General features: G+C 46.1%; 1 protein-coding gene across 7 annotated transcripts in view; it reads left to right on the top strand.

The window, feature by feature from the left end:
* The window catches only part of ADAMTS17 (ADAM metallopeptidase with thrombospondin type 1 motif 17), a 363,322-nt gene that overhangs the window by 195,984 nt on the left and 141,941 nt on the right, over positions 1–25,397 (top strand). For all 7 annotated transcript variants that reach the window (XR_012415486.1, XR_012415487.1, XM_015453452.4 and 4 more), the window contains 2 exons: positions 13,097–13,198; positions 14,252–14,397. Coding sequence is in view for 5 of the 7 variants with exons in the window: in XM_015453452.4 (XP_015308938.1) it covers positions 13,097–13,198; positions 14,252–14,397 (248 nt within the window). In the remaining 2 variants the exon portion in view is untranslated. The remainder of the gene's footprint in view (positions 1–13,096; positions 13,199–14,251; positions 14,398–25,397) is intronic.

Raw genomic sequence — 25,397 nt, 5'->3', positions numbered from 1 at the left:
AAAAGTAAAGGGTATGACATTTGTACAAAGGCCAGAAAGGGAGAAATGGAAGTACAGTCATGTGCCTCATCATGACGTTTCAGTCAGTATCAGCTGCATACGTGATGGTGGTCCTGTAAGATTATAATGGAACTGCCCCGTAGAGTGTACCATTTTTAACCTTTTATACCATATTTTTATACCTTTTCAATGTTTAGATACACAAAATACCATTGTGTTACAGTTGCCTACAGAAGGCAGTGCTATACAGGTTTGTAGCCTAGGAGGAAAGGAGCAATAGGCTACACCACAGAGCCTAGGTGTGTAGTAGGCTATGCCTTCTAGGTTTGTGCATTCTATGATGCTTGCACAATGACAGGACTGCCTGATGCATTTCTCAGAACATATTCTCATTGTTGAGTGATGCATAACTGTATACTATTATACAGTTTTTATACTATATGTGAGGTGGAATAATTTTTTCTTTTTTTGAGGTGGAGTTTCGCTCTTGTCACCCAGGCGAGAGTACAGTGGCTCGATATCAGCTCACTGCAACCTCCACCACCCACCCAGGTTCAAGTGATTCTCCTGTCTCAGCCTCCCGAGTAGCTGTGATTAAGGCGTGCGCCACCACACCCAGCTAATTTTTGTATTTTTAGTAGAGACAGGGTTCCACCATGTTGGCCAGGCTGGTCACGAACTCCTGACCCCAAGTGATCCCCTGCCTCAGCCTCCCAGAGTGCTGGGATTATAGGTGTGAGCCACTGTGCCTGGCCTGGAATAATTTTACATAATGGCAGAATGTGACGAGTTAAAGATTACAATGTCACCTGTAAAGCAACCAATAACTAACAACAGAGTTTTAGCTAATGTGCCAAGAAAGAAAAGAAAATATCATCACATATTGCTTATTCCTGTGATGAAGCACAATAGAAACAGATCATGTCAGGATGGATCATAAATGCATATTAACCATTTATACTCCATGCCATTAAGAAACGTATATAATTCCCATTAGGGTTCTTGACATGTTCAGTTTAGATGTGTGTCTTCCTGAGGCACCATTACCATCCTGTATATCCAGAAAGATACCACTAATGGTCCAGTTTTCTCATCAGCAGTCACACCAGTGATGTCATGACATCTTAAGGTGTCTGCAGTTGTTTCAGAGGGAACTTTGATGCAAAATTCTCAACAATATTCTTCAAACCAATGTTGGCCTCCTTTAACACGAAAAATACTACTACTTGCTAGATGCTGTAAAACGAAAGAAGAATGTTCATAGTCAGGAGTTTTAGGGGTGAAGGAATTACAACTCCTGTTCTCTTAATCCCATTCGTATTAGGAATTAAGAACACTATTCATATTCCAAAGCCCTGGGCCCCCACGAAGATTGTTGCTAAGAACTGGTCATCCCCTCACTGGTGTTCCTGTGTGTGGAGCCCGAGTGTAGCTTAGAAAAGCACCTGAGCATTAATGGGCCAGCAGTTTTGGGGATGTGTGTGTATGTCTCTGTATCTTATCTTAACATTTTCTAGAACTTTTAAGTATATTATGAGACAAAAAATGATGAAATATGACAGAGGCTGGACACTGCCAAGAGAATAAAACTGTGAGCCACGCCAGTGCTGAGGAGTTGAACATTTGCTTTTTATTTTTCTGATATATAGAGAAGTAAGCAAAGAAACTGGGTAGATTATGTTTTGAAAAAAATACCATCATGACTAGTGATGGGCAGTTTTCATGTTGCTGCTGCCTCTTCTGAGGGAAAATAGCTTGCCTGCCTCAAAATGAGCCCACACTGTTCCCTGGTAGGAGGGAGAGACCTGCCTGGTGTCAGGGGGTGGCGTTTCTCATCGACACACCTGTGTTATTGTGCCAAGGCAGGGCTGCTTACCTAGGGTCCTTGGATAGATTTCAGAGAATTGGTGAACCAGGTTAGGAAAGAGATTACACTTTTCTTTTTCTTCAAGTTCTAATGGGAATTAGTATTCTCTTCCATCCTGAATGCTGGCGGCAAACCACAGCAGTCTTAGCCATACCCGTGACTGCCACTGTGATTAGGAATCACAGAATTTTTTTTTTTTTTTTTTTTGAGATGGGGTCTCGCTCTGTCACCAGGGCTGGAGTGCAATGGCACAGTCTCGGCTCACTGCAACATCCACCTCCCAGATTCAAGCAATTCTTCCGCCTCAGCCTCCCAAGAAGCTGGGATTGCAGGTGTCTTCCACCATGCCCGGCTAATTTTTGTATTTTTAGTAGAGACAGGGTTTCGCGATGTTGGCCAGGCTGGTCTCAGACTCCTAACCTCAGGTGATCCACCCTTCTCAGCCTTCCTAAGTACTGGGACTACAGGCGCGAGCCACCATGCCCGGCCACGGAATCACAGAAATTTTTATACCATGTAAATTGTGGCCGACATCTCAAAATACCATTTAGACTCTTCACCAATTCAAAATTATGGTGGTTAGTAGACCCTGGACCAGATCTTGTTATGTGTTGACAAAAAAACACATACATTACTATATTACAAATTTAGAGTGTTTTATATTTTGAAAACACTTCCAGTTTAATTGTTTTCTTGGTTATCTTATGTATTTTATAATTATGCATTCGCCACATACCCTGAGAAACGTCCATCAGGTATCTCCAGAAGCACAGAATGGCCAGGTGTTGGGTGGAATTTTGAATGCAGACCTTCTTTCTGACTGGTCCTCTCTGTATGTTCTTCTGCCACTCGTGATTCATGGCTGTTTTAAGACCGATCAATTTAAAGATCATTTCCCTACTCAAAGGTGTAGGTAAATAACCTTAGAAAAGCATTGCTGCAATTGCTTTAGGAGCAGTGTAGGCTTTAAATATTAACCAGGTTGCTGGTTTCTCAAATATTTGCATACCAGGGAACTGAGAAAAATTAAAATACAGTCCGTATTAATTTTTAGGACTCTGGAGGCCCACACACTAGTGCGGGTCCAGTGTCCAGTACCTCTCCCTAGGCACACTATCACCACTGAGTCCTTCATGTCTGTCTGCAGAATGCTAGTGTTGTAAGGCTCAAAGCTGTCTATGGAAATATGAACTAGAAAAAAAATTGGCATCAACAGCTGGCATTCGTTACAAAAGTTATTGGCAGATACAGCTGTCTCCTCTTTTAGCCAATGGTAATGTGATGTTTTTAATTCAATAAAGCATTTCAAGAAAGCCCAAACGTAAAAGTTATAAACATCGGATGGTAAACATTTATTAGAAAGGGGAAATAAACTTTATGCGATTAGCCCAATCAGTCTTTTTTATGCTTACAAGTTTCTCCTGTCTCTGTCAGCAAAGTAACTGCAAAGGAAAGTTGCTACTTAACACTTTCAAGCTACTTAGGCTCAGATGCTCTTCCAGGTGAAGCAGAGGGTGAAAAGGCCCGATGCAGGCGCTGTCAGCTGAAAGGAAGAGTATGTATTGCTGCTAGAGACAGAGCAAGAAGGGGTGCAGTTAGGGTACTGTCCTGACCGTGATCCCGGCCTCACAAAGCCCTACCGCTTTCTAACATGAGAGAGGTGTTCATCTGCCCCGTCACCACCACCCTGGTCCTGGAGGCTTTTAGTTGAAAGGTGCTGTGTAATAACCACCCACCCCTTTCCCTGCTGCTTCCCAGGAATGCATTCCACCATCATGGCTCCATAGCCCAGGCATGGCTGCCACACAGTAGTCCTTGGAAGGGATGTACACTCTTCTCGTTAGTTGCCACGAGCATAAATATATGTGCCTGTATGTCATAGCATTCACAAGAACCTGAGGTGTGCATGTTATGTCGTTGTTTAAGAATATTATTGAGCACAAAGCTGTCAGCCAATCATTTCGGGAAGACAGGATCTAGACTGGTCATAGGCATTGGAGGGTCTTAGACAATTTTTTCTACCTAATATTCCCTCCTTTGCTCTTTTCTCATTAATTGCCTTTTGGTATAGTTTGGAGATGCTTTCTATATCACACAGTGCCTAAGAAGGGCTCTCTAGTCAGGCTTCCCAGGGCCCCATTCTGCCTCTGTTCTTGAACAAGTTGCCTAGTCTCACTATGTCTCAGTCTCCTCATCTGCAAAATGGGAATATAAATTCTACGTAGCCATCATTGTGAAGTCATGAGTGTTAGTAGTAACTGAATTAAAACACTTAGCATGTAGCACACATTCAATAAATGTTAGGTAGTGTTCATTCTTGCCACCTTGTCACCTGGAGCCAGAGGGACGGGAGGAGACACTGTTTAGCTGAGATCGCGTGGGCCTCTCCCTTCCCATATCTTTCCCTGTGCTGTCCTCACCATCCCTCTTGGGAGCCTGGAATCCCCAAGGATTTCTTTCCAGTGTCCAGTACCTCTCCCTGGGCAAAATCTCAGTCTCCATCCTTGTGTCCTTTCTCACGTCCTGCAGAGATTTACATGGGCATCTTACGGATAGAGAGATACTTGGGGTGTCAAAATTCCACCTTGGGATAACAAAGCTTGTTTCTCTGATGCTTGGTATTTTAAAACCTGGTAGATTGCTAGAGTCCTCCAGAGACTGTTAGAATTTTTTCGTCTTACTCCAGATTTTCTGTCTTAAAAGTCTTCAGGAAGATGGGTTTCAGGTTTCTGTCTTTCTGTACAACTTCCCCGGAGATTCTTCCATTCAGCTTAGTTAGGAAACTGCTCATCTAAATGAGGTCTGTCCCTTTAATGCCGGTGGACATGGCCCGAATGGGTGACTGGCCAGGTCCCAGAGCCTCGCCCTGCCCCTCTCAGACGGGGCTGCACGGTAGTGTGGTAGTGCATGGACTTGGATGCCAGGCCGAAAGCTGTCTTGCCTGTCTCAGTCTCCGCTTCCTGCCCAGCATCTGCAGCTTCTCAGAGCCGTTGGACTTTGGCAGCAGATGGTCCTAATTTTCCAGAAGTGTTTGAAAGTTTACAGTAGACTGCCTCTTCAGAGAGCTCTCCACACCATGGCAGTTGTGAGTTGTCTTTCTTGTCCCCGCTGCCAGCTGAAGGCCTGGGCCCCACCCTCACCTGGCAGCCCCCAGCCCCAGCCAGGTGACGGTCTCTGCAGCCCTCAGGAACATGGAAGGAGTGGCCCTCCCAGGACTCAGGAAGCCTTCCAGGAGTGGGGCTGGCATGCTGGCCTGGGGAGGACTTCACACTGCAGTAGTATGTGTGGAAAAATTGGATTAGTCATTTTTTCATCCCGCTCTTAGCATTTGTTTTCTCTCCCTTTTGGCTTGTGTTATCAGCAGCACATTTTTGAGGGACTTTATATAACCATCTCATTCAGTATCATTTTGAGTTAGCGCTGCCCTCCAAACCCTCAGCGGATGCCCAGAGAGGACGAGGCAAGAGAACAGCAACATGACCTTCACGGTCCTTGACAGGGACGCCACCAGTTGAAGAAAAGTGGCAGTGGCTTGTGTACATGAGCAATGGTGCCATCTGAGCAGCTCAAACCTTCCTGCATTTTCACAGCGCTCCAGGGATGCATGCTTGGTGCTGGCTCATCATGCAGCCCCTCAAGGAACTGTGCAGCAAAACATGCTGGGGATGACTCTTGCCAAACCGTAAGCGTAGCCAGTGAGGTGACAGATGCTAGAACCAGAGAGCTGTTTCATTTTCCTTGCCATGTGCGTGGACTGTGACTGTCCGCTGCAACTCAAGTGCTGCCGCTGGGGGTGGGAGCGGGAGAGGAGGTCTTAGTACCCCCACCCCTGATTTGGCCTGGACAGCTGCCCCTTTGTGTGTGTTTGCACCCTGTTCTACTGCACCACGGTTCGCTGAACCCCGGGGGCGTGCTGTCCAGCAGTGTTTCCAGGGAGAACTCCGCAGGCGGAGGGAACGGCATGTCGCTGAGCACAGAGCGCCCCATCTCACTGCAGATGAGAGGATGAACACTCACACCAAGAATGCATGAGTGCAGGGGAAGCAGGAAGGGGAAACTGGGGACTGAGGGAGAGGTAGTGTAACCAGTGGGAAGCAGCCTGTGTTCTGAGTTAGGACAGGTCCACCCATTTCCTCATCTGTAAAATGGGATTAGGAAGTGTCTGTCTCACCAGGTTGATGTGGGTAGGAAAGAGGCAACCCTGATAAAGAACTTCCATGATGTCTAGACTTGGTGACTGCTTAGTTTGCCCGGCATTGGTTTACTGATGAAAGTATTCATCCCATTCATTTATTCCACACGTCTTTACTGGAGATCTCTCTCTCTCTCTCTCTCTCTTTCTCTCTCTCTCTCTCTATAGAGAGAGATAGTGTGATGTCTTGGAGTTGGTCAGGACTCCAAGTTGGTCAGGACTAGTGTAGAGTTGCCCCATCCTTTTTTAAAAATTGTGTTGTTTTTTAACTTTTTGTTGTAAGACAATTGTAACTCTTAAAGAAAACCTGCAAAAAATAGTATATGCCTTTTACCCAATTTCCTGTTATGTTAACATCTTACACAGCCAGGCACAGTGGCTCATGCCTGTAATCCCAGCACTTTGGGAGGCCAAGGCAGGCAGATCACCTGAGGTCAGGGGTTCGAGACCAGCCTGGCCAACATGGTGAAACCCCATCTCTACCAACAATACAAAAATTAGCCAGGCATGGTGGCACATGCCTGTAGTCCCAGCTACTTGGGAGGCTGAGGCAGGAGAATCGCTTGAACCCAGGAGGCAGAGGTTAGAGTGAGCTAAGATTGCACCACTGCACTCCAGCCTGGGTGACAGAGTGAGACTGGATCTCAAAAATAAAAAAATAAAAATAAAAAAATCTTACATGACCATAGAACCATTATGAAAACGAGGAAATTAACCTTGGTACAATACTGTTAAGTAAAATACATTTAGATTTCACCAGTTTTTCTGTCAATGTCCTTTCTCTATACCAGGATCCTATTTCATGTTTGGTTGTCGTGTCTCTGGTCTCCTCGGATCTATAACAGTTCCTCAGCCTTCCCTTGTCTTTCATGATCTTGACACTTTTGAGGAGTACCAGTCTATTAGTTTGCCTTTGGGTTTATCTGATGTGTTCTTACGACTAGATTGAGGTTCCACATTATTGGGAAGGATACCGCAGGGGTGATGTGGTCATTGTGTCTCGTCACTGGTGATGCTAGCCTTGGTCACCCAGCTAAGCTGTTGTCTGGCAGGATAGTCCACCATCATTTACTGTTTTTCCTTTTGTCACTCTGTTGAGTTTTTCTGTAGCAGTTTCCCAACCTCAGCGCTATTGGTGTCTTAGGCTGAATAATTCTTTGTTGTAGGACACTGTCTTGTGCAATACAAGATCTTTAGCAGTATCCTTGGCCTCTGCCCCCTGTAGCTCAGTGGCACTGCCCCTGGTTGTGACAACCAAAAAATGCCTTCGGATGTTGCCAAACATCCTCTGGGTCTTTTATGTCAATGAGTGTATATATACTTCTAGTCTTTCCCGAGCGATGGCTTTGCTCACTTACACATTCTTGGAAAATCATTTCATCTCAGGCTTATACACATAGCACTAAGTGGTCCATCTCAGGCTTATACACATAGCACTAAGTGGTCCCTGCTACTTGTTTTAAATTTCTCTACATTTTGGATATTTTCTCCTTTCTTTTATTCTTTGTTGTTATTTATACTTTCTCCTCTTTTTCTTGTATTGTTTAACAAATGGTTTATCTGATTTACTTCCCCCCCAAAGAGCCAACCCTTATATTTTTCTTGGGTTTTTCTGTTTCACCCTTTTTAATGCCCAGTCTTTGAAATTTGTCAAATGCAGAGTTATATAACCAATCAATTTGCAAAACAGGTCCATCACCCAAAATACCCGCCATGCTCCTTGAAGCTAGTCTCTTCCCCTATTACCAGGGAATCACTGATATTTTTTGTCCTTCTTGTTTTTTAAAATGTATATTAAAGCATTTTAAATTTTTTAAAAAGGCAAGTTAGTAGTTTCGGCCTATGTTTAAGAGGAGGGGGTCACACAAGGGTGTCATATTAAGAGAGATCATTGCGGCCATAGTAGAACACTGCCTCCTGCCCCTAAGTGGAGAGTCTTCATTCTACATGGCATGTGTCCTATTTCAGCTGTTTTCTTCTCAAATATTCTCTCTGCCCCGTTCTTTCTATTCTCTCTTTCTGGGTCTGATTAGACACATACATCAGTATTTCTCACTTGGTTCTTCGGATCTCTTAGCGCATCTTTTTATTCCCCCCTGCCTTTTCTCTGCAGGCTGCATTCTGGATAATTTCTTCAAATCTGTTTTCTAGTCACAAATTCTCTCATTCAGGGCTGTTAGAATCTATTGATTTTCTTTCACAGTTATATATTTCATTTTTAAATGTTATTTCCAATTTCTTATATTCAACAGTATTAATATATTGCTGCTAGCTTGTTTATGTAATCTCATCTTCTATTTCTTTATAAATAGTTACTATACATTCTGTATCTGACAATTTTATTACCTAAACACCTTGGGAGTTTAAATCTTTTGTTTGTTGTTGCTGCTGACCATCACTCACATTACCATGTTTGATTGTGGGTTTATATTTTATTGGACATAACCATGGAATTTTGAGATCCTAAATTGTTCTCTTTAGGAGAACTTACATTTGTTTCAACCAGAGCCCCTTTTTCTGAAAAGGGACTGCTTCTAGCCTTTTCAGAACTGGTAAACACCCTTCCAGATTCCCTGGTTTAACCTAGGTGTCTCAGATAGAGCTCCTGACTTTGTTCCATCTGAGATAGGCCAGCCCCAGATGACTTCTCCCAACTGCAGTGCCAACTGAGGTATAAGAACTTTCAAAGGTAAAACGTTAACCACAAAGAAAAATAGCACAATTGGGTGGTGGAAGGAATGAAAGGGCGGGCGTTGGTGTTGGCAGTGAAAGAGTAGGTGTTGGTGTTACAGTGAAAGGGTGGTTGTTGGTGTTGGCAGTGAAATGGTGGGTGTTGGCGTTGGCAACCAACACCTGCCTGTAGGGGAACCCACCCTTGCATGTGCTCATCACAGATTGGTATACAGTGGTGTGTATGTAGAAAGACAGCTGGGTATGGGTTTTGTATTTGCTTCCTCGAATATTTCCTTTACTTGGGGGAGAACTATCCTTTATTATGGTACCCAGCTGTTGCATACTGGAAAAGCAGCCCTGTCTGCCATAAAGTCTGCTATTCACTGAAAGCAGAAGGTTCATCAGTCAGTCACCCTTCTCTTTAGGGTGCCTGCTGCCTGAGCATGATGAATGCATCTCCACCTCCAAGCCCCACCCTTTCATTTCTTCACCACCCAATTCTGTTATTTTTCTTTGTGGTTAACATTTTACCTTTGAAAGTTCTTATATCTCAGTTTTCAAATTTTATCTGTTATACTTTGGTCTTTCCCCAGCTAGAAAAGATGAAGACATTGATGTGTACATATAGACAGCCTCCCACGGCCCCTGCCCCAGTGCACCTTCTTCCCAGCCGGTTCCTCTCTCTGCCATTTCTGCCTTGTCTGGGTTTCCGTCCCGTGCATTCTGTTCTCTAACTCCCATCCCTATGTTGGTTTCAATCAATACTTTGATCAGTGCTCACTGCTGGCCCATTTTCTGTGGGTTCTCCAGTCATTTCTTAGTTGTCCAAAGGTCATCCTCTGGTATTTTCTCCAAAAAAGGATTTAACTACTTTGTAAGTTCAAAAATGTTTTTCCGTTGCCTAAGTACTTGAGCAAGCGTTTAGTTGATATAAATTTCCTGGGCCACATGTTCTGTCTTTCCTTGTGTCTGTATCAGCATCTCTCACTCCAGTGCCTGTAGAGAGAGGCTGCTGCAAAGACATCTGCACAGCCCGAGCTCTTTCCCCGTTATCTGTGCTGGCTACCCAAAGAGTGTTCTGGTTTATCTTTGAAACCCAGTAACTTTATCAGGATGTGCCTCTGGGCTCATTATTTTGCACCATTTTTTCTTGGGGGCTTTGCTTTTCAATCTGAGAATGAGACCTTCCATCATTTGAGTTGAGGGTCTTGAATTTATATTCAAATGCCTTTTCTTTTACATCACTTTAGTTCTCTTCTTTGTGAGTCTTGTGCTTCTAACCCAGCTCAGACTCCGTGACCTTCACAAACATTGACCTCCTCATTGGAAAAGTGGAAAAAATAGAGAGAGCACCCTCCTGCCTGCCTCCCAGGGCTGCCATGAGGCTCAGGATGACAGGAACCAGAGCACTTTGTCATTTGCAATGCATAACATGAATGCAGGCTGTTGATATAGATGGCATCAAGGTGATGACAAGCGTTCGTGTAGTCACTGCATCTGTTCAGTAGTGAAAATGTATCACAAGAACGGTGACCACTTGGATTGGGCGCACAGAGCAGTGCTGGTGGCCAAGCTTGATGAGAGGCTGCAGTGCTAACTTGTCCTTTGCTGTCATTCCCGTTTTCTTTGATCTTAAGCTGATGACAAAGGTAGCCACTATCCTGACTCCCAACACTATAAGTTTATCTTTCTTGTTGTTGAACTGTATGTAAATGAAATCATACAGTATTCCATTGTTCTAATATACCATCGTTCATTTGTTCTGCGTTTGATGGGCATTTGGGTTGTTTCTAACGTGGAACTAATGAAAATAGTGTTTCAGTGAATTTTCTTGACTTTGGTGAACACATACACATTTTTTTCATTACATACTTAAGAATCTAATTGCTGGGTATTAGAATGTGTGTGTCTTCTTCAGCTTTAGCAAATACTGCCAAAGAGTTTTCCAAAGCTGTTGAACCAAGTTAAAATCTCATTCTCAGCATACAAGAGGACCCATTGTGCCACATTGTCACCAATGAGTGGTGTTCTCCATCTTCTTCATTCTGCCTGTTCTGGCTGGTGTGTCAAGGTATCTAGTGGTGGTTGTAATTTGCCTTCCCCGATGACTAAAAAGCTGAGCACCTTTTCCTATGTTTGCTAGCCATTTAAACATTCTCTTTTATGAAGTGTCTATTCAAGACTTTTGCCCATTTTTCTACTGGGTCTTTTTCTTCATTGATCTGTAGGAGGTTTTTGTTTGTTTTAAATCATGTGTTGGATACAAACACTTTGTTGGTTATATACATTACAAATCTCTTATGTATTGCAAATATATTCTTGTGTTCTTACAGTTGCCTTTTGGTAAACAGAAGTTGTTAATTTTAATATGGTATAATTCATTAGTTTTCTTCCTTTATGGTTAGTCCTCTCTGTTCTGTTTAAGAAATCTTTGCCTAACCTCATTCTTCTTTTCTTTGATGGTTAGAAAAGTTTCATGAGAAAGCCCTGTCTATAAAATGCATAACAAACAGTTGACATCACCTTCTTCCTCTTTCTCCTGATGGAGCGGTCATTTCTCCTGATCCCAAGCACTCCTGTCCCATAAATTCTCCCCCTGGGTCAGCCTTGTCTTGTGAGCACATGTCCGCACACGGACGCCACACTCTCGAAGAGCTCTCAGGTCAGAATGAGTGGAATCAAACGTCTGATAAGGTGCAGTCGGTCTTTATAGGACCAGCTGTGCTGCACTGGGGCTCTCATCTTTTTACCATTCCTTTGAGAGGTGAACAATCATGGGAATGTGCAGGCTTTTCTGAACCCCATGTGCAGTATTCCACTTGAGTCATCCAGTGAGGGCACAGATCAGCTCTGACATACTTGAAAAATGAGAAGGAGCTATGGGCTTTTCTTATCTCTCTTTAAAAGCCCCCTCCAGCTCTGCCTTCCCTCCCTTTCTCTTATTTTTGTCCCTTCAACTTCTAAAAATTGTTTGATTTTAGACAGCACAGTTGTGCATCTATTCTATGCAGATGTTTGAGATTACTTGGAAGAGCAGACCTCTAAACTGAGCACGACACCCTTTGCAAACCACACAGTGACCTCGCTGCACCAGCTATAGGAGTTCCTTGACCTTCATCCTGCACAGTGTGAAGCAGCAGGTCCCTGGCCACACCCCGGAGGGTGATGTCTTCCTGCTCCAACTTGGGCCTTTTAGCCATGATTGGGTTTGTCATCCTGGAATCACTGTGTCTTTACAAGATCTTTAAGTACATCTGTTCTCAATTTTCAGACTATGAGGCCAGGATTTGGGTGCAAGTAGTTTATCTGGGAAGTGATCCCAGGAAGCACTGTAAGGGGGCGAGGGAGAGAACAGTCAAGAAAGGTGCAATCATGAGTAAGTGACTGCCATGAGTAAGGGACTGCTGTCGGCAGTGGGGCCATCCCCCCAGGACCCTCTGAGAGGCATGTAGAACTTGCCTCAATATCATCTCCCTGTCCCCCGGGCAGGATTGGGAGTTATCCAGCTCTTGTCCCTTATGGTTGAGGTTGCTGTCTGCACGTCAGTCCTTCAAGAGAGGATACTGGCTATGTCTGCCTTCGTGATTTTGATAAATTGTCTCCTTCTGAGCACTTTGTCGATGCCCTAGTTTCCTAATGATACAATTGGGAGTCTATGTTTAAATGCCAATTCCTGTTTTAGTGGAATTATTTTAATTGTGTATTTGTAGATGTTCTGGAAGTTCTCTAGGTGAAATACTATAAAAAGTTGTGCACAGCTCAGCTGAGCTAGAAACAGGTGACTGCAGGGAGGACAGAAGGTTGCCCCTGTAACCCTGTGGGGGTACCAGCCCTTCATGGCCCTTTGGGCTGTCACTTCTTGGCCTCACAATCGCTGCCTAGCCATGTGGCCTTGACTTCAGAGCTGCTTCTTCCAGCAAGCCCTCCCTGACGAGGTTTGATTAGATCATTTTCTAAACTGTGTCCCCTGGACAGCCCCTGGGTATCTGCCCCACCCCTCACTGCTGTAAATGGAAGATGTCTGTTTGCTCATCACTCCTGTTTGCTCATCAGCAGGGGCTGCTGCTCCTGGCCTGGGCTGAGCCTCTGATATCTCCTAGGCCCTCAGTGGTTGTTGGAGCTGTTGTACTCAACGCTTTGAGACAAGCCTTCCTAGGAGTAGATGCACAGAATTTTGTTGTGCTAAATGAGCCAGTTCAAGTGATGCACTTCTGTTTTAGACATACAGACTCATGACCCTCTGGCTTCCCCATACATTTCAAATCCCAAATTTGAAACAGTGGTTGGGCCACACCTCTGACCTCAGCTGTGACCTGTGAGTGTGGGTGTTTTCCACAGTTACGGTTCCTTCCCTTGTCCTGCAGCATCTGATGTGCGCTGGACTGTGGTGCCTGGTAGAAGGAGACACATCCTGCAAGACCAAGCTGGACCCTCCCCTGGATGGCACCGAGTGTGGGGCAGACAAGGTAAACCCCTGGCTTCCCGCTGCCCCCAACAGGCAGCTCCACATCTCCCAGGCAATTGGCACCTCTCCTTCTGAAACACTGTCTGACTCTACTTACGAGCCCCTGAAACATCCCCCAGGCACCACAGAAACGCCCATGGAGCCCACTCTGGGCACAGAGTGGTGCCTACATCACCTCATTCCTTTTTCTTATAAGATACAAGTATCAGTTACTTAATATTTTTTTGTCAGATTAACTCCTTTCATCATGTAAGGGAATTTATTTAAAAGGAACGCTTTCACCAGTATATTTTAAATGGAAGAACATCACCTGCCATGCCCAGTAGGTGCTCGTAAAAAGAATTCAGTGAGAACAGTATTACCCAATTCTAACTAAATGTTGAGAGAATGAGCCTGTTCCTCACGTGCAGGAGAGATAGGGAGGTGTTAGAAGAGGTGTTCAGGACCTGCAGCCGCAGGGCCTCTCTCCAGTCTTAGTGCAAGAATTGAAAGAGTTGAAAAGGTAGTCAAGTTTTGCTCTGATACCATGATTGGGAACCACAAAAATCACATCTAGCACCTGAGGGTATGTGCTGTGCACTTTGAGGAATTGTTTTATAGGGCTGACCTCGTCTTATCCTCAGAAAGAACCAACTCACGTGGAGCTGGCTGTGTCATCACCAAGCAACAAACCCAACTCTCAAGTTCAGAACCTCAACTGGGGCATGCCGCCTCTCAGCGAGAAACGCACTCATGTCAAGCCAAGTTTGCAGAAGCCCAGGTCTCTTCATGAGCCATGTAGATTAATCCTTTTCCTGGGATTTAGAAAATCCCAATGGAGCACATCCATCTGAAAGTTTAGGGCAAAATCCAAACCCTACAGGGATATGAGTGTCAGCTTGAGTAAGTAAGGCACGTCACTAAAATTAGCAAACATGCAAACCCTGAAACATACTGTAGTTTCGTGTAAATTTAGAAAATGGGTTTTTGGCAGTGTGGCATTTTGGGGCCTGGCGGGCTGCAGTGAGCAGCTTTGCTGAGTGCCTGGGCCCTGGCCCTCCCCGCTGTGTTTCAGTGGTGCCGCGCGGGGGAGTGCGTGAGCAAGACGCCCATCCCGGAGCACGTGGACGGAGACTGGAGCCCGTGGGGCGCCTGGAGCATGTGCAGCCGAACATGTGGGACGGGAGCCCGCTTCCGGCAGAGGAAATGTGACAACCCCCCGTAAGTCCTCCTGACCAGCCATACCCCAACGAGCCGCAGCTGGAGTTTCCCAACTGCGGCTCTCGCTGCCTCACACAAAGCACGGTCTGTCTCCCGATGAGCATCAGAAGATAAGAAAGATGAAACCAAGCCAAGGTCCAGGGTGCAGGGGCCTCGTGTGTGTCAAATGACATCTCAGCTTAAATTGCTCTTTCTGTGAACATGAATACGGTGGACTCTGGGGTGAGCTGACTCCCTCATTCCTTCCCTGGGCCCCAGTGGAAAGATTTTCGGAGACAGCTGTATTACAGTTCCTCCTGCCTGCCTCGTGGTTTACCAAGTCTGGGGTCATTCCACATTGGCTGTCTGCTGATGTGGGAGCAGCCTGGTGGTTCATGACTCACAGAGTATCTGGGTTCAGCTGTCTTCTTCATCCTAATATTTTTCATGGATCCTCCTATAACTGTTAGAAAAACAATGTTTTAGTTTTTTTCTCTTTGGTTTCTTTTTATTGACTCGAATGACACCATGACCTTTCCTGTTCACCTTTGTACATTTGTTCCACAAAACTCAGGGATCAATTTTGGGCTCAGTGATGATAATTCCATCACCACAGATTTTTCCCTTGTCTTCTTGAAGTTTCCCATTTCTTTCTTTCTTTTTTTTTTATACTTGAAGTTCTGGGGTACATATGCAGAACGTGCAGGTTTGTTCCATAGGTATACACGTGCCATGGTGGTTTGCTGCACCCATCAACCCGTCATCTACTTTAGGTAATTATCCTAATGCTATCCCTCCCCCAGCCCCTCAACCCCCTGACAGGCCCCGGTACATGATGTTTCCTTCCCTGTGTCCATGTGTTCTCATTGTTCAGCTCCCACTTATGAATGAGAACATGCAGTTTGGTTTTCTGTTCTTGTGTTAGTTTGCTGAGAATGATGGTTTCCAGCTTCATCCATGTCCCTGCAAAAGACATGAAACTGTCCTTTTTTATGGCTACATAGTATTCCATGGTGTATATGTGCCACATTTTCTTAATCCAGTCTATCATTGATGGACATTTGGGTTGGTTCCAAGTCTTTGCTATTGTGAATAGTGCCACAATAAACATACACGTGCATGTGTCTTTATGGTAGAATGATTTATAATCCTTGGAGATATACCCAGTAATGGAATGGCTGGGTCAAATGCAGCTTCGCATTTCTTACCATTTCTTTTAATGATCTGTTTTGTGCCTTGTGTGTCAGCAGTTGCATCACATCAATTTTGAAAATGAGCAAGTTCTAAATAATGACTGTAAAGAAATCTGCACAATGAAGTCCTGTTGATGGATAATTAGTAAATGCCTCTTGTGTTTAAAAATCCTGATGCCCGGGTCATACCCCAAACTGATCAAATCGCAGAACACTAAGGGTGGGACCCAGGAATTGGATATTTTATCTTCCCAGGTGACTCCAACAGCAGCCAATGTTGGAACCTCTGGATTAAAGGAAGGCTTATGTTCCTAGTTTAGTCAGTGACAGGAACACCATTTTTCCAGCAATGTTATAAGAATTGGCATTACGTATTAATTATGTCTTATTAAAACATTTCCCTCTAGCACCCAGCAGAGTGTCGGGCACATAGTAGATGTTTAGTCTGTTAGGAATGACTTCTTTTCTTTTTGAGATGGAGCCTCACTCTGTCACTCAGGCTATAGTGCAGTGGCGCAATCTCAGCTCTCTGCAACCTCTGCCTCCCTGGTTCAAGTGATTCTCCTGCCTCAGCCTCACAAGTAGCTAGGATTACAGGAGTGCGCCACAACTCCCAGCTAATTTTTGTATTTTTAGTAGAGATGGGGTTACGCCATGTTGCCAGGCTGGTCTCGAACTCCTGACCTCACGTGATCCGTCCACCTTGGCCTCCCAAAATGCTGGGATTACAGGCACGAGCCACCATACCCAACCCAGGAATGACTTCTTAATTAAGGGCATAGATGGGTAGATGATTAGAAACCCTGTTTAGCTAAATGGTGAGAAATTAATGGAAAGTGGTTGCAGTTTTTGCATTACTCTATGTTGAAGTTAATAGTTTGACCTGGCCGGGCGCGGTGGCTCAAGCCTGTAATCCCAGCACTTTGGGAGGCCGAGACGGGCGGATCACGAGGTCAGGAGATCGAGACCATCCTGGCTAACACAATGAAACCCCGTCTCCACTAAAAATACAAAAAAATTAGCCGGGCGTGGTGGCGGCGCCTGTAGTCCCAGCTACTCGGGAGGCTGAGGCAGGAGAATGGCGGGAACCCGGGAGGCGGAGCTTGCAGTGAGCCGAGATCGCGCCACTGCACTCCAGCCTGGGCGACAGAGCGAGACTCCGCCTCAAAAAAAAAAAAAAAAAAAAAATAGTTTGACCTTTGGCCGCATGAAGAGAGGGTTGGGTTTGGAGTCATGGCTTTGGGCCTGACCTTGTTGGTTAATGGTCATGTGACCTCAAGACCCTTCTGTTCCCTGGCCTTAGTTCCATCCATCAGAGGGCGCTGACATGGTAGAGTGGGAAGAGCCAGGCTTCAAAGCCAGGACAGACAGATCTTCAAATCCCAGCACAACTTTTTTTTTTTTTGAGATGGAGTTTTGCTCTTGTTGCCCAGGCTAGAGTGCAGTAGCACAGTCTCGGCTCATCACGGCCTCCACCTCCTGGATTCAAGCAATTCTCCTGCCTCAGCCTCCTGAGTATCTGGGATTATAGCCATGCACCACCACACTTGACTAATTTTGTAATTTTAGTAGAGACGGGGTTCCTCCATGTTGGTCAGGCTGGTCTCAAACTCCTGAGCTCAGGTGATCCGCCCACCTCGGCCTCCCAAAGTGCTGGGATTACAGGTGTGAGCCACCGTGCCTGGCCACCAGCATGACTTCTTACAGCGCTGATGGGTGGTACTTGTCTCTTCATCTAAAACTTGGAAGAATTCATGGGAATGCACAGAAAATCCTTGCTGTGTATTTTATAAGCAACCCCTCTTATTATTAGCACTGATGGAAGAACGGGGATGGGACCAGTTGCCCTTCCCTGCCTAAGGCTTTGTTAAGTGCGGAGAAAAACTGGTAGGGGTTGTGGTTGTCATGGGTGTTCCACGTTTGTGATTGGAGTTTGTGGGGCTTAGTGGAAGATCGATCTTCTTGGCACATTATGTGTCTTATCTCATAACAGATGACACCCAGTAAACATCATAGCAGGAGGATATCAGAACCTCCGAATGCCTGAAGACCCAGTGTCCTGAGACTGTCAACATTTAATTGTCTTCAGGTGAGGGCAACACTTACAAGAATAAGAAGTTATCAACACTATGCAAATGCCATAGGTGCCTCTTTGAAGGGAACTGGTGTGGTCTGCTTTCTTGGGATGATATTAGCTAGGGCTTCCCCTGCATTGGTAGCCTGAAGGACCGCTTTCACCATCTGAACTGCTTGCTGTCCTACCCGCCTCCCGTGGTTGCTCTGGGATACCCCAGGGGCATTTTGCTCTGGGAGGATCCTAAACACCGCCCAGTTCAGACAGCTGCATTAATATACTCTCACTGGCCTGCCCTGCCATGAGGTGTCTAGTATTGGGATTCTCACCCCATTCCTCTAGGTCCCATGGCCCCAGGAGAGAGGCTGTTCTGTAAATCACAAAGTTGTCAAAATCTTTCTTCTTCATCAGGTCCTCCCTCTCCCTTGCCATGATAGTCGTGGCTGTTCCTTCCCTTGCTTTTTCCTGTATTTTATCATTGAGGAATGGGATAATTTGCAGGGCCTCGGTACACAGACACCTGAGGGTTTGTGGGTCTCAGCACATCAGATTGTTACAGTCATTGATGCAGCTTCACGTCCAATCTCTGTTGTCCAGCAGCATCGTCCTGTGGGGCAGGGCAATGGCAGAAGGAACAGAAAGAGCCTGCAGTGTTCTCACTCCTCCCAGCTACACGCCCCTTCCCGGTGAAGCCTTTCCAACGCGAAGCCTTCAGTAAACCATGCCAGCGCCTGAACTCTGCTAGGTGTGGGCCTGCAGTAAGAAGCAAAGACAGATAAAATCCCTGCCTACCCACAAGGGGTGCAGTCCCACCAACTCCTCTTGGTTTTCTCCCAGACACTTCAAACAGGACCCTTTCTAAACTGGGACCTCTACTCCTAGCCCACATCTCCCCTCTCAGTAAATAGCACCACCATCCTTGCATTGCTTTAGTCCAAAGCCCTTGAGTCCGTGCAGCTTCCTCTTACATCCTTTCTGCTTCTTCCACGTCTGGTCATGAGAAGGGTGGTGAATGCAGCAGACCCGCACCATGCGCCGGGTTCCCTTAGGCTTTTATGTAGGAAGTCATTGAATGCAGCCCTGTGGGAGAGGTATTATTTTTATCTTCATTGTACAGAAGAAAAAAAACAAACCAGCAACTGAATCAGGGGGCTGGGCCCAGTGGCTGACGCCTGTAATTCCAGCACTTTGGGAGACTGAGGTGGATGGATCACCTAAGGTCAGGAGTTCAAGACCAGCCTGGCCAACATGGTGAAACCCTGTCTCTACGAAAAGTACAAAAATTAGCCAGATGCGGTGGCACGTGCCTGTAATCCCAGCTACTCGGGAGGCTGAGGCAGGAGAATCACTTGAACCCTGGGAGGTTGAGTTTGCTGTGAGCCGAGATCACACCACTGCACTCCAGCCTGGGCGACAGAGTGGGACTCCATCTCAAAAAAAAAAAAAAATAGAATCATATTGAAGTTTGGTAACTTGCCCAAAGTCACACAACAAGGCAGTGGCAGGCCAGGTTTGGAGCCCAGTTCTAGAAACCAGAAGTCCAAAATCAAGGTGTCAGCACAGCTGCTTCCTTCTTGAAACTCCAGAGGTGAATCCATTTTGTGGCTCCAGGCAACCCTTGGACTTCCCTGGCTTGGAGGCACATCACCTCCATCTCTGCCTCTGACTTCATATGGTCTCTTCTCCGTGTGTCCTCCCACCTTTTCTTCCCTTAGAAGAACACTTGTCATTGAATTTAGGGCCCACCCGAATCCAGGATGGTCTCATCTCCAGATCCTTAGCTTAATTATGTCTGCCAAGACCCTTTTGCCAAATAAGGTCTCATTTGCCGGTTCCAAGTGGACCTATCTTTTGAGGGCGAGGGCACCCACCATTCAGCCCGCTGCAGCCTCAAAGCCTCCTTTGTGCTCTCAGCCACAGCATTCCAACCCCAGGACCCTCCTCAGTGCTGTCTTCCCTTTCCTTAATTTGCCTTTGCCTTTCCTTGGGTTTTAATGTAAATGTCTTCTCAAGAGATCTTTGTCCCTGACACCCTGCTTAAAATGGGGTGCTGCTTAACTCTCCCTCAGCACCTCTTCCTTGCATTACAGGTGTTATAACAGCTGTTGTTGTTGTTACGTATTTGCTCACTTGTTTTGACTGTGTTCTCCCCACTGGCCTTTGAGCTGAGCTCTGTGCAGGCCCAGGACAGGCCACACCTGTTTGGACACCATGCCGCCTTCCGTGCCTACAGCAGAGGGGCCACTCCATAAAATGTGCTGACCTCCTTCCTGCCTGGACATGCACTTGCCCAGGAAAACCAATCTCTCTGCAATACCAGTGCCTCCAAAACACATCCCTAATATCATTTTTTTCACTGAAACACAAACGTGATCATAAACGATTAGGCCAAAAGTGGCAGACCACCAGGTAGGCCTCATTCCCTTGTATCATCTCCCCTCACTGAGGCCCAGATGCTATGAATGGCCACATGAGGCCCATCTGTCACCTGTTGTGCCTGCCCTTCTCCAGCAAGGCAACAGCTCACAGCCTGGGGTGCTCGGCATCACCTTGAGAACACGCTTCAGCACAGAACCCAGCCTTGCTTTTCCCCAGTAAGAGAAGTGATACCTTTTTGCTCCTATAATATTGGTAGTCTGTTCGATCTTTCGCAGTGACAGTGTAGCTCTGTTTTCTGTTGTGAATGAAAACAACATGCTCCTTTTTCCCATGTAGTTTTCTATGGACTTTCTCGCCTCCATGGATCCAGCCCAGGTGAATGGGAAGAGGCGGGACAGGCCTTGGGTGGGTGGATTAGCAACCATCTCGGGGGCTTCCCAAAGCGACGCAGGACGTGGGCGTGTTTTATGAAGTCCAGGCTGCAGCCTCCAGCGTGCTTCTGCAGGATGCCCTGATGTGGTGATTGTTACAAAGCACAGCTGACCAGGGCCTCAGAGCCAAGCTCTTGACGAAAACAGTGTCCTCTCCCCGTCTCACTCCTTGAATCACCAGGCCTACTGCCTCGAGATTTCACAAGGATGTCCCAATCTCACTGCTATGTAGGTCTCAGGCTTGGAACGCTCCCACGACCCCCTCCTCACCCGCTTCACTTTATATTCCTGGCTCCGCTCCCTGTCTTCTGCAGCTGGTTTATTCACTGTCCAAAAATACTGGCAAGAGAGTCCCCCCGCACACAATTATTTTTTTTAGTCTTGGTCTTCACAGCTCTCGGAATTTGTATTTTTTGCTAGCTGACGTGGAGGCCTTAGGGACCATCCGTGTTTCCAAACCAGCTTCCTAGGCCCGTCCTTTCCTGCCATAATTTATGTTGCTGTTGGTGGGAGTTACGTCAAAAGACTACAAGGTAGAAAATGCATCTGTAATTCACCTTCTGTTACCTCTGAACAGTTTGTATGTGGGGAAGGGCTGGGGAGGGAGGGGAGAGAAAGGCTCAGATGCACTTGTGTGAAAAGCCAGCTGCATCCCAGCAGGTGCAGCACGGGCAGGCGAGTGGAGTGCGGAGCTGGGACACAGCAGGGTCACCATGAGATGCAGCCCATGTGCACCAGAAAGGGAGAGGAAGGCAGCTAGCCTGCTAAGACGGTGGGAGGACGGCTGGTGTAAAGTTATGTGCCTGTAATTGGTTTTTGCTTCCACACTGAACCCCCATCTGTGTGCTTTCGATGTGCCAGCGACCTGGCATTCATATGGATAATTTTTTAAAATTCAAGTATCTACACTGAAGCATAAGTTACATGTGTTACTTGGACACCTTTCAGAGGAGGCCTTAAAACTGGGATGTCTGCTGCCGTGAGGGTGCGTTAGCAGCTCGGCAGCCCGTCTGAAACCATATGGCTTTGCCCTGCTCCCTTCTCAGAGCTCACAGAGCCAGGGGCTACCAGGGCAGAGGCCAGAACTACCAGCTTTCTACTGAGCGCCCTGTGTCTCTGGATGGTGAAGCTGGTCCAAACTGCTGTTGTGACTTTATCTTCTGGTCTGTCTTCATTTAATACAGCAAACCTGAAAATAAAAAGTGGCATCTTTCTCTTCCAGCCTATCTCGATTCTACCTGTCCATCCACTCTCAAAGAAAGGGACAAATGTTCTGCCATGTGATCCTGTTGGTCTCAGCAAACCTTCTATGCTCTGTGCTTGTGTCTGTCAAGGCACTGAGGACCACCTCAGCAGGAGATGGTCCTTGTTCTGCAGGCGCTTGGGAAAATTTGCGGTAGAGCTCTCCTTTCTCTCCACTTTCAGTTTCTCACCAAAGCCTCTCTACCTTACTCTTTTACTTATTTTTAAACAAACTTATGAAGGTAGAATATACAAAGAAGCACAGCTCCGTGCACAGTATTGCTCCTCACGGTTGAGCATGTGTGTTGGGGCGCACGTGCAGATATGTGTCGGTGCAGTACGAGGGCAGTTGCTGGCCCCTGGGGTGCGCATGTGTGACTACATAACAGCTGCCAGCTTTGCAGAATGGCCGTGCCATCTCCATTGCCGTGGCTGTGGTGGCTTTCTACTTGCCCCATGTCTTCACTGACGCAGGTGTTGTCAGTAATTCTCTCTGGTTTTGGCCGTTCTGATGCATGTGTAGCAGTAACTGGCTGGGGAATTGGTACTTTCGTCATCAACAGGGAGGCTGAACATCCGTCTGTTTCCTTATTTGCCATTTGAATATCCTTTCCCTGTGAAGTACTCACGCAAGCCATTTGGTTTTGTATCTAAGCTTCTATTCCATTCATGTTTAGGAGTCCTAGAACAGGCCTGGCACAGTGGCTCATGCCTATAATCCCAGCACTTTGGCATGCCAAGGTGGCTGGATCACCTGAGGCCAGGAGTTCATGACCAGCCTGGCCAACATGGCGAGACCCCATCTCTACTAAAAATACAAAAAAATTAGCCGGGCATGGTGGCACACACCTGTAATCTTAGCTACTCAGGAGGCTGAGGCACAAGAATCGCTTGAACCCAGGAGGTGGAAGTTACAGTGAGCCGAGATCTTACCACTGCACTCCAGCCTGGATGACAGAGCAAGACTCTGTCAAAAAAAAAAAAAAAAAAAATAGTCCTAGAACAGAAAAACTAGAAACTGTTGATAGTAAAAATTCAAATTTAAAAACTCATCACACCCCGATGACTGGCCAGTGAGTCAGGCTGTCCTTCAGGCCTCGTGGTGGCCAATGGCAGCCCCTCCCAGAGGCAGGGCGCCTGTTCCTGCTGGGTTCAGGAGCTCTTGCACGCTGCATTTCTTCTCTCCACCTCTTGCTCGTCAGCCAAGTGGTTATGTCACCTGTTGGAGCGTTGGTTTCCTCACCCAAAGAATGCAGTCAGGAGCACCTTCTGGTTCTGTGTGTGGATTTAATGAAGTAATAGTTAGAAGGGCCAGCAAAGTGGGAGCCCTCTGGGCATGTTGGCTGTTTTATGATCACTGTTTATGTGAAAGTGCCTCTTTCCTTGAAGTTTCTTCCCGGTCCTCAGGGATCAGTCCTCATTTCAGGATGAGACTGCAACTTGCTGGCTTTCCCCTGGAGGCCTCATGGGACCTCAGAGTCTTGCGATGGAGCCCGGCAGGCCTGCACCTTCCTGCCCTCACAGGAGAGGCTGAGGGAAAGACCAGACCCGCCTTCAGCTCCTAGGAAGGGATAACTCTATTATGAATCTCTTATATTAACTGTTCTTTGTGTTAGCCATGCCAAGCTGGCTTTCTGTCATTTTAGTCTCCCTAGAAGTGTTTTGTTTTTCTACTTACTGTGTAGCTCAGAGCAACTTCCAGAGTGAATAAGAGCCCCGCCCTCTGTTCCTGAGACTGTGTGAGGGTGGTCTCTCCATTCGCTTCTGGGGATTTGGTCCCCTGCTGCACTTGCTGGCCCCACACACTGTCTCCTGAAGCCCCCGTGTCCACACAATCCAAGCTTCATCCACCCAGCCCAGTGTGGGGTCCTTGGGAAAGTTGGGGTCTCCTTCGAGTCCTCCCCCAGAGCTTGTGTCAGGAAGCCATCTGTGGAAACTCTGCTAGCCATACCCTCCCCCACAAGGATTCTCCTTCTGTCTTGTCTATGCCACAGATGGAGGGTGCCCCTTTCTGTTGTCTCAGGACCAATGTGCAGTTTACTCTTGAACAACACGGGTGTGAACTGTGCAGGTCCACTTTTACATGGGTTTTATTCTGTCTCTGCTGCTCCTGAGACAGCAAGACCGCCCCTCCTCTTCCTCAGCCTGCTTAATGTGAAGATGATAAGGATGAAGGCCTTTATGATGATCCACTTCCACTTACTGAGTAGGAAATATATTTTCTCTTCCTTATGATTTTCTTAACCTTTTCTCTAGCTGACTTTACTATGAGAATATAGTATGAAATACATATAACCTACAAAACATGTTAATTTATGTGATCAGTAAGACTTCCAGTCAATAATAGGCTATTAATAGTTAAGTTTTTGGGGTGTTAAAAGTTGTATGTGGATTTTCTACATGTGAGGGATCAGCAGTTCTAACCCCCACATTGTTCAGAGGTCAACTGCACATGCAGGAGGCCCTCACTGATGTAACTGTAGAGGCCCTGTGTTATAGAGTCAGTCATAAATGAAGGACCGCATGCAGGGTCCTGCCACATAGCAACTGGGGATTATTTAGGTAGCAAATCATACACCTAGTGGATTACTTCTCTCCTTTCTCATGTTGTTCAAAATAATGACTTAAATAAAACTGAAGAAAATCAATTCCTTTGGTCATATTTTTTAATCAGGGAAAGTTTAAGGACATATTAGCTGTAACAGGTGGTTGGAGTAATGGGAACTTACTAAGAGGTAAAGAGAACTCTAAGGAATACAGGAAGACCAGATACAGGTAGCATCCAGTGTCTTTAGGTCTGAGGCAGAGCACCCAAGGAAGGAACAGATCTGTATGACAGGGACCCACACACAGCTACTGTGAAGGACGGGCAGTAGCTGCTACCACAGTTTCATCCAGGGATGAAATTCCTTGGACCTTGTTAGAGAGGGTGTACCTGGGGTCCACTGAATGAGGGAGAGGCTTGTAGAGGTTCTGTACTGGTGGAACTCTCTGGGAAGCCGCACTTAGGGTGTGAGGGAAAGGTTCCAAGGGAGGAAACTGCATCTCAGGATAGGAATCTATCCAAAAATTAGAAATGTGCTTGGAAGCTACCCATTGGAGTATAGGAGAATGCTGCCCACATGGAGGTGGAATGCATCATAGGCCACTGAAGAAGCATGCTGAGAGAAGCCACATACCAGGACCAGGGAGAAAAGCCTGTTCCTCCTCCATTCAGGTTTCATCTAGTGTCTTTTCATTTGAACTTGAAGGACTCCCTTTAGCGTTTATTGTAATGCACGTCTAGTGGTAACAAACTTTCTCCATTTTTTGTTTATCTGGGAATGTCCTAATTTCCACCTTGATTTTTGAAGGGCAGTTATATGGTTATAGAATTCTTGGTTGACAGTTCTGCTCTTAGGCACTTTAAATATGTAAGCATACTTCTTTTTGGCCTTCAACGTTTCTGGTGAGAATTTGGCTAATAATCTTGTTGAAGATCCCTTGTATGGGATGTGTCGCTTTTCTCTTGGTGCTTTCAAGGTTCTCTCTTTGTCTTTTGGCAGTTTAATTATAATGTGTCTTAGTATGGGTCCTTGTATCCTACTTGGAATTTCTCAAGCTTCTTGGATTTGTAGAGTCACATCTTTCTTCACATTTGGAAAGTTTCAGCCATTATTTCTTCAAATAATCTCTAACCCCCTTCTCTCTTTTTTCTCCTGA

Source organism: Macaca fascicularis, chromosome 7 (assembly GCF_037993035.2).
Source record: "Macaca fascicularis isolate 582-1 chromosome 7, T2T-MFA8v1.1".
In the NCBI taxonomy this organism is placed as follows: Eukaryota; Metazoa; Chordata; class Mammalia; order Primates; family Cercopithecidae; genus Macaca; species Macaca fascicularis.
This window is presented reverse-complemented; position numbering and strand designations above follow the sequence as displayed.